At 43.3% G+C, this 12,031-nt stretch overlaps 2 protein-coding genes across 5 annotated transcripts; one reads left to right on the plus strand and one right to left on the minus strand.

Annotated features, from left to right (window-relative positions):
• Positions 1–47: 47 nt before the first annotated feature.
• LOC106745931 (keratin-associated protein 6-2-like) lies at positions 48–2,067 on the minus strand. Its single transcript, XM_014621961.1, has 3 exons — positions 2,006–2,067; positions 1,183–1,348; positions 48–383 (listed from the first exon to the last, which is right to left on the minus strand). The coding sequence occupies exons 1-3, from the start codon at positions 2,015–2,017 to the stop codon at positions 55–57; spliced, it is 507 nt and encodes a 168-aa protein (XP_014477447.1). The 5' UTR covers positions 2,018–2,067; the 3' UTR covers positions 48–54.
• Positions 2,068–5,260: 3,193 nt separating this feature from the next.
• Positions 5,261–8,898, plus strand: LOC106745975. 4 transcript variants are annotated; one of them, XM_014622056.1, is made up of 5 exons: positions 5,261–5,331; positions 5,906–6,792; positions 6,869–7,076; positions 7,535–7,667; positions 8,668–8,898. In XM_014622056.1, exons 2-5 carry the CDS (start codon positions 5,973–5,975, stop codon positions 8,839–8,841), a joined length of 1,335 nt encoding a protein of 444 aa, XP_014477542.1. In that variant the 5' UTR covers positions 5,261–5,331; positions 5,906–5,972; the 3' UTR covers positions 8,842–8,898. The 4 variants fall into 4 exon arrangements, with proteins under 4 accessions (XP_014477542.1, XP_014477541.1, XP_014477543.1 ...); XM_014622055.1 differs by having other exon boundaries at positions 5,295–5,378; XM_014622052.1 differs by lacking the exon at positions 5,261–5,331 and adding an exon at positions 5,401–5,673.
• The last annotated feature ends 3,133 nt before the right edge of the window (positions 8,899–12,031 follow it).

The raw sequence follows: 12,031 nt of genomic DNA on the forward strand, positions 1-12,031 counted from the left end.
CGCATTGACGTCAGTTTCGCAACGTCGGTTAAAATACCGTTCGCGTGTTTCTTTTCACAAGCCGTGGCCGTAACCACCACCGGCGTGGCCGTAACCACCGCCGAAACCAGCTCCGAGTCCCGCGCCGTGTCCCGCGCCGTACGCCGCGCCGTACGCGACTCCCGCACCGTGTCCCGCGCCGGCTGCCGCACCGAGTCCTGCACCCGCGCCGTGTCCTAAGGTAGCCGCGTAACCAACACGATAAGACGTGTACGAAGGTGCGCTATAGCCATGGGAGGCCACTGGCGCGCTGTAAGTGTGGGAATAAGCAGGCGCGGCGGCGACGGCGGCACCATGACCCGCGGAATAGGTCGCGGCATTGCCCAGGTAACCGTGTCCGTATCCTGAAATTAAAGGGGGCGTTTGTCGGCTGATCTTTGACCGAAACGCATTCCCGAGGAGGTCACAACGCGCGAACGAACCCTGGCTCGAACGTCGCGAGTTGCCGAGCGCGAGATTCGGATCGCGCGGGAAATTTTCACGACGAAACGTTCGCCCGTCGGTAAATTGATCCCGATACATCCCCGTTAATTAACAGTAACGTCACATCAAAGTTATAACTTCTCGCTCGATAATGTAAGTGCAACATAACATGCATTGTGTGTAAGAGTTATTATATATATTGTTGAATGAGAAGCATCGTTGTGATGTTACCGTTAGGTGATGTTTACTGACTCGCGAATCGCCGTCGACGAGAGCTCAATCCTCTCGTTTCCCGACGGTGTAATTTTCAATTTTTCAACAGCTTTATAAAGAAGTATTTATCGTTAACGGTCCGCGATTACAACGTTATGGGGGCAATGCGAAAATAGATTGATGGACTGGATATCCGTCCCTTCGGACTATCTAATCGCAAAATCTGCCGACGACGGTGAAAAAATCCCCCCGCTGTGTGTAGTCGTCAAAGTCTGCGGGAGATTGCGTAGGCGAATAGGCTCAGCAAGAATTCTGGACTATTAGCGCACATATCCGCCGTAATTACGTTAGACATATTGCATAGTGGAACTGATTCCTTTTTCTGCACGGACAATGGTACAGACGTGACGGACGTGGCTTGAAATTGCCTAACAAAAGTGGACCCGCCCACAAAAATTAACATAAAAATTCCATTAAAGAGGAAATCTTTCTTTTCTATGCAAATACCTCCGTAACCCGTTCCTACGCCAGCCAGGTTGCCTTGAAACCCTATTCCTCCATGTCCGAGTGCACCGTATCCCAGACCCAGGACGCCTCGTTTGTCCTGCTTCTTTGTCACCTGCGTCTCCTCGCCGTAAATGGGCAATGCCAGGCAAAGGACAGTCAGCAGGAACTGCGACACCAGAGCGAAAATGTAGTGCTTTGTACGGTATTTATCTCGTTACGAATTCGCATGTCGTCGTTCACGACGACAAACGTATGTTTCATTACATGAATAGCTTATTTAGCAAACAGAGGGACGAAGTGTCGCGAATGAAACGATGCCTTTAATTTTACAAGGCGCAATTTAGTTTCCCACAGACTGCGTTGTAAGAGCGACAATTGGAACGATTTATTAACAATCAAGCGCGGCACGATCGATCCGATTTCTTTGCGCCTCTCCACCGTTTCCATTTACTTGAATGAAGAATCCCAAACAAAGCTTGAATTTATCTTATCCAATTCCACCTCCGGTCGTTATTCGCTAACCCGCTTCTCCTCAAGTTTGCGAATCTGCGCGAAATTTTATTCCGAAACGTAACGTCATTTTGACTGACCTTTATGACGGTTTTATCACGATTTTTACGTCTCTCTTTTCGTTCGGGAAAGGGCTTTGAATGAGAAAGCTGAATAAAGATTGCAGTTTTTTAACATCCTACACAGACGAAGCTTCAGAGGGAATTTATCGCCGAGGAGTCTGCTCTCCTCCGTAGGAAATGATTTCAGAGAGGTAAATTTACTTTTAACTGAATATAAAGAAAGAAGCCCGGTAAAAAGTAATTTTACTTACCAGAGCGTTCATGATGGCGACGATGATGATGCGGCGGTGCAGGGATCACTACTGAAACTGGTGCAGATCGCATGAGACACACCCCCTTTTATACCCGGTGGAGTCTTTTCTCACAGTACTGCATCTCGACGAAAAGAGTAACACGCGTGTGTATATGTATCGCACAACCACACACGCACACGCACGGTTAAATACGTTAGCGGGAAGGGGGCAGTTGGAGAAGCAGTTAGCGGGGCGATAGCGGGGCGATAGCGGAGAGGTAAGAAAACGTTACGTGCGGCGCGTGGCTCTAATACGCCTTTCTAAAGCGATTTTTCTTGCGCGCTCGTCACGAAAATTCGTTGTTACGAGACTGCGCGCGCGATCGGCATCGACGCCGCACTTGCGTCAGTGGAGATTAAAAGTTGATCGACTGATCGCTCGAGGGAGGATCGAGGCCGAGGGTAACGAGTTAAGGATCAGGAATTAAGTATGTCTCTCTCTTAGAATTAATTTCTTTATTATATCGAGGCTAATCGAAACGCACGGCCGCGGGATACATGGGTACGAATGGGTCAGACCGGCTTTGAATTAAAATTACCCGACAGCCGATGCAACTTGATCCGCAGGAATGGAAGAGAAAGAGGGAATCACGCGATGTCTACCTTCGATGTGAGCGCACGAAGATCTTCCCGATCCAAATACGCGACTTATCCCGTTCGTCGAGCCGAAATCTCTGCTCTGTGTTAAATCTTTAATTCTGCAACTTAGTACATTGAAAAATACGGTTGGATCTACAAAATGAGCGGTTCCTTCGTTTAAAAAATGTCACGTCCGTTGAACAAATTATGCGTTGGCGCAATAATATATTGTGCGGATATAGTTGCTGATGAAATCGTAATTGGTGAATCAACTGATAATTCACTAAAGGAATTATGTAATTTGATCAATAGACTAAATGTTGCGCTTGAGAAAATTATGTTCATTTAAGCGAAATTTCGTTGATTTAACTACTTTTCTTCTCCAGGAGCTGAGATAGCGAAATAAGTTTAATTTCAATCCCAATAATGTAACTCCTACTTTGATCCTGACGATGACTTAAATTTCCGTTTTTGTTGCTTTAGCGTCAAAAAATAGGTTACTGAGTGTAACATTAAAATTCAATATGTTATTAAAGGTAATTGTGTTATTAAAGGTATCTGTTAATTAAAGGTTCAAGACAGAAGTTGTCAATACCGTAAGAGGTTCTTATTAATCTATAGGCCGTCTAAGTAGGCGCAGATTATTTTTAAGAGCTTCAGAATAGCACAAAAATTCGACGTCTCGGGTCGGCTGGACGCAACGATACGGCATGACGACATACCGTATCGCATTTTCCGCGCATCTTAAATTTCATCCACGACGAAACTTTCACTGTCGCACTCCGCAACGACGACGGTTTTCGGTTGCAACGTTACGTAAAAACGTGCAGACATTTTTCTGCCCGGTTCACTCCTCCCACACACTTCCCCTCCCTTTCCCTGTTGCAACCTATCGCATATCCCGCAGCTGGCGAAACAGGAAAAAGAACGAAGACGAAAGAGAGATGAGGGAGTTTCGCCTCCGAGATTTAACGCTGATCTTTGCCCCCCTCAGATTCATCGGAGAAATTGCCAATGAAGATAACCCGGTAGTTTTACACTCCGCACAGACGGGACTTCGGAGGGAGACTTATCGCCAAGGAATCTTCTGTCCTCCGAGAGAATGACTTCAGAGCTAAATTTACTTCTGACGAAGTACACAATATTACAAAAATAATCTCTCGCTCGCTTATTTCCACCTCTTTATCGGGACATTGAAAAACACAAGAAATAGATCCCTTTTCGGATTCCAGGTGAGAAAATGCGAGGAGTTAATTGCTAAGCGTGCGGCCGTTTATCACCGCCTCTCACGCAAGCGTTATCTTCCCGTTCCTTCGCCACTCGGCGTATAATCGCCATTTTGCAAACGGACTGAACCGTGAACTCGATTCGACACAGCAGGCGGTTATTAAATTAGGAAAAAATCCTAAAAGACTCGTTAATCATGGGAAAGTTAGCGAGAGATGCAAAACGCGGCCCGTCTGTGAACGCCGAACAACGGGGGCCTTCGAAAGGGCCGTGCCGGCGAAACGGACTTACGTCAGTGTGCGATACGCCTAATGGTATCGACGCACGTCATACAATAAAGCACGTCATACCGCTAATTTTCCGCGGAGGAGGAGAGAAAGGTGTATCGCATCAAAGGTCGTACGCCGCCGGCTATTGTGCAAACCAAGTGCAATGAGGGGGTTGCGCCGGGCACACCCCGCTGATCAACCGCGCGCACCGGGAAATCGCGGATATCGCGAAACGCTATCGGACTTTTACAATCGGCCGTTAATGTTGTCCGGCTCGCTCGCGTTCGCAAGGAAATATTGACAACGCCCGATTTTCTATGCGATCTTCTTTACATTTTTTTTTTCTTTCCTGCAAAATGAAGCGAATTATTAATTAATCGCACCAGGGGGAGGATGCTCTCCTCAGATATCACGGGGAAATTTGAACGTCGAATGTGAATATACTTTTTATGGAGGAAGTCGTGATGTACGACTTTTCGATTTCCTTTATTCTTTTATATAATAAAGCACCAACGAGATACTGTTGAAGACCATCTACCCTGGACAAATTTTCGTAACCACTAAAAAGGCTTGGGGCGCACTGGTGGTAACTGAAAGAGGATAATATTACATCGACTGTTTTTAGTCTTTCATCCGATATTAATATCTGAATAGTTTAAGTATAGTATTTTAATTTAAAAATTTCTGATTGCCTTTTGATGTTTTATCGATGTATGCATACAAATTTACAATTAAATATGTAAGATATTTTTGTGAAACTGCATTTTTGCAATTACTGTCTACATTGATTTAACATTAATTTGAGTTAAATGAACAGAAATTATTAAACAGTGAAATTTCCATATATTCACTAAAGCCCGTAAAGTTGGTGGATTTTACTTCGTTACTGAACGAAGCGATTAACTCGCGGTGTTAATCGCGTAAATAAGAAAATATATTTATCATTTACATGGTACAAAGAATTTTGACAGTACCGTTTGCCTCTCTTTGCCTCTTTTATCTTCGTCTGATTTTAAATTTCTGTCTATTTCAAACATAGAGGCGTGCGATGTAGCGCAATTGCAACTGCGCAGCAACAGAACACACGAATGTCGATAACCTTACAAAGAAAAGTGTAGGGAAGGATTCATAGATGGCGATGAGATGTCGTTTAGTACCTGTTCGTTTCAGCTGCACTTTAGTAGTTCTTCGGATGTGTACCTGTTTTACGGTAAATGCAGAAAGTGTAATGTAATAGGGAATGCGGTTTCAGTGTGTGTATGTTTGTATGAATAATTACTAGATTATTATTCACATACCCACATCGTAGTTCACCCACCACCACTTTAGCGTGAATGTGTGGCACGCGTACGAGAACATAACCTCTCTTCGTATGTTACTCTACGTTCCTTCGCTATAATCGATTATGAAAAGTCTCGTTTATCTTATGATTTCAAAAATCAAATAATTCCGTAAGATTTCCGTTGTCAGATATGCCGCGATCAGTTTTGTAGCAATGCAGTTGTACTTATGTGCCAATGTTCGTAGACTACATAACCTTAATGTTTTCCCGGTAAGCTTGTTTACATCTGACAAATCCTCATACCCACGACAATTACGACGTGTTTAGATAAAATATTTCGATGGGAAATTAACATTCTACTATCGTTATTATATGCTATTAAAATTTGTAATTCTGGATTATTGAGTATCGAGATATCTGTCAATATATTAATTAAAAATAGAATACAGAAAGAGATTATATAGTGTGCATGTTTATGTTGTATTTAATTATCTATTCGCAGAGCTTGTGACGTTATAGCCAAGTATACTACGAATAATATCCGTATCCACACATCAATCGACAAAATCATGATCATGTTGAGAACTTGTAATTGTGTCTTACGTGCGCCATCTCCCGACATGTCAAATGTGCACCGAACGTTTGTCAGAAGTTACCGTTCTTCGAAGGCGGAGAGGATAAACAAATTAATGAAGGAATATAAATCTGTGTTTGGCGATTTGCTTGAAACGAATAAAGAAAAGAATACGAGGTTAAAATTAGAAAGAAAAGGAAAGATTCCTAAACAGAAACGAAACAACTCAGATACGGAATTTTCATGGGTCATGAAACAATCTCGTAATAGTGTAAAACGAATCGTCGTATCTGAAAAACAACAAAACAAACATGAAGATAAGAGTCGGACAGATTGGACAAAATCCCCGGAAAATTTCAGCTCGGTGACGGTGGAAGATAAAAGGCCGGCCAATCGAAATATCGAAGATACTTTTCATTCAGAGTCCAGTCATTCTACGCAGAAAATAACGCCTGAGATTACCGGCCAAAAAACACTCATAGAGAATAATTCCCACGATAGCATATCGTCTGATTCAAATGCGACTGATATTGAAAGTTCAGCTGCGAAGCGCGGTGTACTTGAAAAATTTTTTGACATTGTCGTAAAGAATATACAATCTTTTTCGATTATGGGCAACAAAAGAGAACCATCGGCAGAATTGACGGAGGTGTTATCGATATCCGCGAAAGATGATTTGAAAACGATAAGATTTCCCAGCGTGACAAAGATTCTAATGCACACCATGTCACCGGAGTCGAAGCTGGCCTTGGAAGTGTGGAGGAGAAGAATGATAATAATACTTGGGCAAAAGGGATTCGACAGGTATCAGAGAGGTACTCGATGAGTTATTCCGCGCGCGCGTTTTCAAAGAGTATAAAAAAAATAAATCTATTCGCTCTTGATGCGCAGAGCTGTTGGAAGACGGATCATCTCTGCACGCGTGCATAGCGCGCAGCTTGCTGGGGAAAGAATACGAGGTCTCCTCCCGAATTGAGCCGGTCTTCAAAAGCGTGCGGAGCGTCCTGGAAAACGTGAGCGAGGTGAAAGCGATCGAGTCGCACGTAGCTCACACAAAACTACGTTACAAAGGCATAGTTGACTGTGTAGCTTCCTACAGGTAAAACAGAACTTTGCCATCGCAAGGCAAAGTCTGCTCCGAAACGGGGCAGCGCCACAGAGGTCACCACGTCTCTGAATTTGGCACCTAGCTTTTAAGCAATTAAATTTTCACTATAAAAAGTGCTATTTTCTTTGTGATTGCTTGCAGTTTGCAACCGTTCGTAATTTCGATCATTAGAAAATTGCGTTCTGAAAATAACCCTCATCAGAATTTAATAATAAAAGAAGCACCACTAATAGTTATTAGAATTGCTCGTAATTGCTCGCAGTATTTTTGATTTTATTTTTGTAATTGCGCGATTATAAAATACCGATAATTAAAACGACGTGTATAAACTTACTACAGGGTGATTTTGAGCCGTATCGGCTTTTACCTACGGACTCCTCTTTCGAGTGATGAAGTCTGAAATCACCCTGTACAGGTTTAGTATGCTCTCACACGTACCGAACTCGCAGGGGCGAGAACTACGTGATCGATTGGAAGAAGTCGGACAAGAAGAAATTGGACTTGAAAGCAACGTATGACGCGCCCATACAAGTCGCCGCGTATATCGGAGCTATCAATGCTTCGAATTTATATCCATTTGCGGTAAATATCTCTACAAAATGAAAATAAAAATCGAAAATCTACATCAGAAATATCGAATTTTCACAATACTGCATGGAAAGATCTTTTTTTAAAAATGCAATTTCAGTAATCCAAAAACTTTGATATTCCAATTTAAAAATTCTCAATTTCAGTGAATCAACTTCAGTCATAACTTTTTGTCAGATATTACGAACTCAGTGCAAATTAATTTAATAATACCAAAAGAATAAACTTAATATCGTGATATTTTCTGATCGTTAATTCATTCCGTGGCGGGCCGTTTTTCACGCGACTTTCAATTCACGCCACGTGTATTGAAAATGGCACACGATGTGGAGCTTGATAAATGTGTTATAATTATTTGATTTATGATTTTTTTTGTGAATTAGAAAGTTATTTATTATAAAAGTGGATATTCAAAGTGTAAAATGCACAGTAGAGTGAAGCAAATAAGTTTATTTCAAAATTAAAATATTGAAGAATAACAAACAAGATATTGTAGAATAAAACAGAACGCACTAGACAGACTATAGCTTGTTATAAAACAAATAAAATGTAAACTTGTGAAACATTTTGCGTTTATAATCGAAGCGATATACGATATTCTTATTGAAACAATTTATACATACGTACGATACGTTGGGTCAATTCTCATAAAATGTTGTTACCCGTTGTTTATTTTACCTCTGATGTTTTCGGTACCAAAATGTCGAATTCATTTTATTTAGCGTAACACTCATTACTACGTCATGTGCGCCGAAATCGATCCACGTCTTTAAAAGTACACCAAATATGATAACAGAGTGTGAATTGGTGATAAGGCAAATCATTTTACTTTATTATTTAATGACAAAAATATCATTTGGCTTGGAGTTTTAAGTCCACGCGTGTATCGAAAACGATACACGTGTTAAAGAAATCCCGGCGTTAGCCGCGTGTGTGTGTCGCAATTATCCGGACTGACCGGGTATCTCTTGATTCGTATCTCTTGATTTCTCAGATAAAGCGCGGGTTAGTCGTGATTGCTTACACGTGTGGCGACCCAGCAACGGTGCACGAAGTGTGCGACGACACGCTGCAGAAGTACTGGATGATGTGGTTACAGCGTTTGCAGCAGTACCACGTCGAAACGGCGAGCAACGACGACAATACGAGCAATAAAACGCTAATGTAACGGCGCGCCGCGTATATTCATTAAAACTTCCTCACGCGGAGCCCCCCCCCCCCCCCCCCCNGTCAGCCGTGGATAACTCCCGACGTCGGCGGCCGAAGTTTTTAATTCCATCCCTAGCGCGTCAGAAGTTGCAATAATCTATAGTCTTCGGGGAGTAGTTGGAAAAGCTCTCCTCGTCCGAGTCGGAGGGAACCGCGGAGGATGCGAGAGGAGCAAAGCGAGAGGAAAACCGCGTCGATACGGCGACTCATTAAGCCTTGCGGTGAGCCCGGCGTTGGTGATTCGTCGGTGACGAGAATCCTACGTGTACTTTTTTTTTAACGACTTTTTTGAACGACTGAACGAGCGCTATTAAACGAACGAGCGTGAAAGTGTACTTACATTACGTTGCGAGTAAACGGCCGATTACAGAATATTGTAACTTTATGAAATACATTTTTTACTATCATGAAAAGTGCATCATACCTTTTCCCGAGATTATCCGCTCATAAAGTGTATTTTGCTTTTTCGGGAGCCCGCAAGTTTTGCGAAACTTTAATTTATGTAAATACTGAATATTCTTAGTTTTTTTTAGTCCGGAGAGATTTCAAAACTCGAAGCTCTCTCCCTTTCTCTCTCTCCCCCTCCCGGGTTGAGAAGCAGAAAATTGCAGGAGATGTGGGTGCGACTGTCTCGAAAAGAAAGAAAAGAAGAATGGAGAAAGAAAAGTTGGAACACTGATCTCACCCTTGCGACATATGCGAAGGATAAAAACGTAGCGGGTGGACCGTAAAAACATGGTCACCAGCCGCGTCGCCGCGACTGTCGGTTAACATACAGCAATTATAACTTTCTGCCCGCAGCTCTGGAACGATGGGGGGGGGGGCTACCGCGTTACGCGGCTCCTCGTTACAGGGTCCCATAAACATCGCACCCAACCCTTCGTGCGCCCATGGGGATCGTAAACTAATGGTGAAGCGGTGTAGCGGAATTATATCGTTCGTTGTGTTTCCGCATACCTGAATCTCACACACACACACAGAGCCGGGAGAGTCGCGTTAGGATATCAGATATTGCGCGTCCTTTACTGGTCCTGACTGGTGGTTTCATGCGACGCGCACACGGCACAGGAGACACTCGTAATGGGAGGAAATTTGTGACTTGAATATATCTTAAATAAAAAATTCATATTTCTTTGGCGTGTACGAGAATGTACGATTACGCCGCTAGAAGAATATCAATTTATTTCCCTCGGAATATTCGTGTCTCTTCTTCCTTTTCAAGCATGTTTAGGTCCCGTTTTCCTTTTATTGTGTTAATAATAATTCCGCACGCTCTTTACGACATTCGATCTTTGCGAGGAAGTTGCTGTTTTGCATCAAACAATTCTTCCATTAGCGTGCAAAGTAACATCACAATTACCGCTTCCCTCGTTTACCGACGAGTATAAATGCTCTCTCGTCACGTTGCAAAACAAATGCCGCTGCGACATTGCTGCCGAGAGGTGCACTGGTAAACGGTGCGATAATAATAGCTGTATTACACAGCGCTGTAATAACGGGAGCAGATTATAGATCTGCGCCTCTGCCTTTTCGCGAAATAATTGAATGAAAGTTTGCCCAAATATTTTCCTCTCTCGTACCTTACACTGTTCACAACTCGGTACCCCACATTTAAGTTAAGTGAGGAAGTGCCAAAGAGATTAATTGAAGAGATTTAATTAGCGATAATTTAGACTCTATTCTTTTTTTTTTTAATTACTAGGAGAAGCTGTGCGATGCACGTACACATACGCGTAGTCGCATACACTCACGTCCAACTCACGAATAACCGCCGGAGGATCCGTGAAACCACGGTAAAACCGACGACGTTGACCCGTTGAAAACGTCATTACGGGGCGTTTCTTTCGTTTTGTCGCGGCGCACGGTGCCGGATCAAAAGAGCAAACCACCGCGGCCGCGTGCCGCAATCTGTTTTCGTAATACGAGATAACGTTGCAAAGTGAAATTTAGTGCAGGCCGCGGATTATCCGCCGTCGCTGCCGAGAATTCCGTCGTTCGTGCGTCCGTTCCCATTCCGGCGTCTGTCCCTCCCGGTGAATCCTGAGAGAAGACAACCATATTTCCGGATTAGACATTTAGCGAGAGCGCTCCCTCCCCCCCCCCTTTCCCCCAGATGACTCTAAATCTCCCGGCTAATCCCAGCTAATCCTCCCGTAACAGCGGCATATTTTCATCGGTCGATCCACCCCTCTTCAAGCGCCGAGAATTATGAAAACGATAACTTCAACTTGCCCGACGAGCCTTCCCACCCGTCCCGCGGCTTCCCTCGCATTCTGAACGCACAGGAAAATGCGGGAAAACACAGGAAATGCGCGGAGATTACCGAGCTCCGGCGATTTATCGGTGACCCGCGAGGAGAATCGTCCTACGAGCGATTCTTTAAGGTCCTCGTCTCTAATATAGCGGCGATGGAAGCGGATTTTTATCGACTCTCGTGCGTTCCGAGGAAACTCGGCGGTCATTTATTCTGTTTATTCTGCTGAGAGGATCCCGCGAAAACTTCTCTCGTAACATCCAATTTGGGATAATTATTCCTCCCAAGGGAGCAAGCTCCAAACATCGTGATCGTGATGCGTGTCGTCAAGGACATCTCGTCCTGAGTAACCTGCAAAAAGTTTTAACCGGCGGTCATTGTTTATTAAAGAAGTTTGGAAAAAAATTATATGTATAACACTTATTCTTAATATTGTATACTAGAGGGGAAATAAATAGTTAATATATATCTAAAATATACAATGCAAAGACTACACGTGTTATTTGGAGAGCGACAGTAAAAGCCTAACGTAATCTTCTTTATTTTCTTCATTTTATTCATATTTTATTTTTCTTTTTATTTCTGAGTGTATACTAGAATAGCGTATCACTGGGAAATACGTGCAAGAATAAGACATACATTGCAATAATGTGACACTTGGAGCGACTAAAGAATTGGTTTGCGTCGCAATATTAGGATATATTATCGCGACACGTTTTTTCCCCGAGGACTTAAGTTCCCGATATCCCCGAAGATTTTCGCTTTTTTCCACGACTCAATAAGAAAGCAGCCACGGGACTGTCCTCCGCGATGGAACACTTCTCCCGTTAATAGCCGATCGAACACACCGCGCAACTTTTCATCCGGGCGCGTAGGAATCCCCGGGATCGTAAGC

The sequence above is a fragment of the Dinoponera quadriceps genome, unplaced genomic scaffold (genome assembly GCF_001313825.1).
Source record: "Dinoponera quadriceps isolate SergipeBrazil2010 unplaced genomic scaffold, ASM131382v1 scaffold1872, whole genome shotgun sequence".
Lineage (NCBI taxonomy): Eukaryota > Metazoa > Arthropoda > Insecta > Hymenoptera > Formicidae > Dinoponera > Dinoponera quadriceps.